The 2086-nt window shown below is 36.3% G+C and overlaps 1 protein-coding gene across 1 annotated transcript in view; it reads right to left on the reverse strand.

Annotated features, from left to right (window-relative positions):
* Window positions 1-418: 418 nt before the first annotated feature.
* Window positions 419-2086, reverse strand: part of LOC107060160 (leucine-rich repeat receptor-like serine/threonine-protein kinase At1g17230) — a 3792-nt gene continuing 2124 nt past the window's right edge. The window contains exons 2-3 of the mRNA XM_015307733.1: window positions 1552-1960; window positions 419-551 (exon numbers count right to left, since the gene is read on the reverse strand). Of these exons, the coding sequence (XP_015163219.1) occupies window positions 419-551; window positions 1552-1960 (542 nt within the window). The remainder of the gene's footprint in view (window positions 552-1551; window positions 1961-2086) is intronic.

The raw sequence follows: 2086 nt of genomic DNA on the forward strand, positions 1-2086 counted from the left end.
GTACAAGGTATTAGAAAGGAAATGGGAATGTCCATGGATAATTGCAGAAATGGTGACAGAGATTCAATCATGTCTACAAGATAAACAAGTTATTTTCCAACATATTCTAAGGGAAGGAAACAAGCTAGCAGATCATGTGGCAAACTTTGCTATTGACCGAGGGAGCTGCACATTCACAAATTTTAACAGGGAGACACTTGCGAGGAGACTCATAAATAATGAAAAATTACTATGCCCATATTTAAGAGTATCATCCTTAAGGGGATAGGGGACAAGGGAAGGCTACAACATATATTTTTCCACAAACAACAAAATTACATAGAAGTTAGAAGGCAACAAAACAGGGAAAATGCTATTGCTATTCCAGTCAACAAAGCGATCTCAGCAAAAGGGAGGATCTGGAGTCAAGATGGAGCTTTTAACCTGGAGATGGAGGAATTGAACTACCCTTGCACTCCATCGCAAAATCACTTGCAGAATGATGGGAATCAGAGACCAAAAGAGGGAGAGAAGAAGAAAAGAAAGCAAGAGGAAGAAAATTTTGAACACAACTGGAAAAAAGCATAAAGGTCAGTAACATGGAGGCAACATTGTTGTTCATGTACAGAAACAGTGAAGAGAGCTAAGGCGAAGAAGCGGAGATAGCGGCGAAAATCCTATCTTAGAATATCAGGTTTACGAAAGGGCCTGGTCTATTTGTTGTTTTTTCCATTTTTAATAGTGGGCTTGACAAGGTTGGACACTCGCTGTTGGGGTGTAAGGAGGTGTAATTTCTTGTTTTGATTTTGGAAGCTATGAATAAAATATCCAAAACTTAAACCAAAAAAAAAAAAAAAAAACAAAAAAACAAACAATATGAATTAGTTGTTGAACAACCGGAGACATCTTTTGTCATGAAGTATAAATATATGTAAAAAATCTACCAAAATCAAAATCATGAAAGTTGATACTGAGTTAGAGAACATTTTAAGGCTGATTTATGATTAGAAAGATGCAAAACCACAAAATTATTAGCCAATTCTGTAGTTTTGAGTACTCTTCTATATCAATTTTTCAAAAAATTAACTTTCTAATATCAAGTGATTTCAATCATAAACCAAACTGATCAATTTGCTTACTGCTTTGCTTTCTCCTGTTTTGTTATGCTGAGCTATGTTGCTCCGACTCTCCTAAAAATAAAATGATGTTGCATTTGTGTTGGTTTCATAAAAAATGCACTACTTTTGAAGAATCCAATACGTAGCAGTTGACATTTTAAAAGAGTCTGAGTAACATAACTAATGAATGGCTTTGTAGATCACTTCTATCAACTTGAAACAGAAACAAACTAACATAACACACATATAATTATGTTTCTATCAAACATATACAAACAACAAACAGAAAATTGAAAAGACAAAAACAGAACCAGAAAAGTTCACTAATTAGTCCACAAAATCAAACAAAGATAAGTTGGCCCTCTCAATCTTCCATTAAGTCCGTCGTCTCTGAGGTCTCTTCTTTGGCCTTCTTCTTTTGTGAGGCATGAGTCCATCGAAAAATTCCACAAACCATTTTGGCTTACGATATTTAAACATGAGACTCCACATGACAGTTCCAACAACTAGTCCAAAACTGTAGCCTATGACTACTGATTCCCACGTAAATCCACTAAAAAAATATGACTCGCCTTCTTCTTCGGACTCCAATTGTTGAGGAACATGCGATGAATCACTCGTTCCACATTTCTTTGTTAAAGGAAGACCACATAAATCAAGGTTGCCACCGTACGAGTCATTTTCAAATGTGTTGAACTGTAGAACGTGAGGAATTGGTCCAACGAGATGATTTTGAGAGAGGTTTAAGACTGCCAGAAAGTTCATTCTTGTCAATTCCTGCGGAATCTTTCCAGTGAGCCGATTCCAGGAGAGATCTAAAGCTTCAAGTGTATTCAATTGCCCCAATTCCATTGGAATATGACCTATGAGATTGTTATGGGATAAATTGAGTAGCCAAAGTGAGCTGAGGTCCTTTAGTGTTTCCGGAATGACACCTTCAAAATGGTTGCTTGAGAGATCTATGGTTGTCATAATTGTGCTGATTCTTT

The sequence above is a fragment of the Solanum tuberosum genome, unplaced genomic scaffold (assembly GCF_000226075.1).
Source record: "Solanum tuberosum cultivar DM 1-3 516 R44 unplaced genomic scaffold, SolTub_3.0 scf00063, whole genome shotgun sequence".
Lineage (NCBI taxonomy): Eukaryota > Viridiplantae > Streptophyta > Magnoliopsida > Solanales > Solanaceae > Solanum > Solanum tuberosum.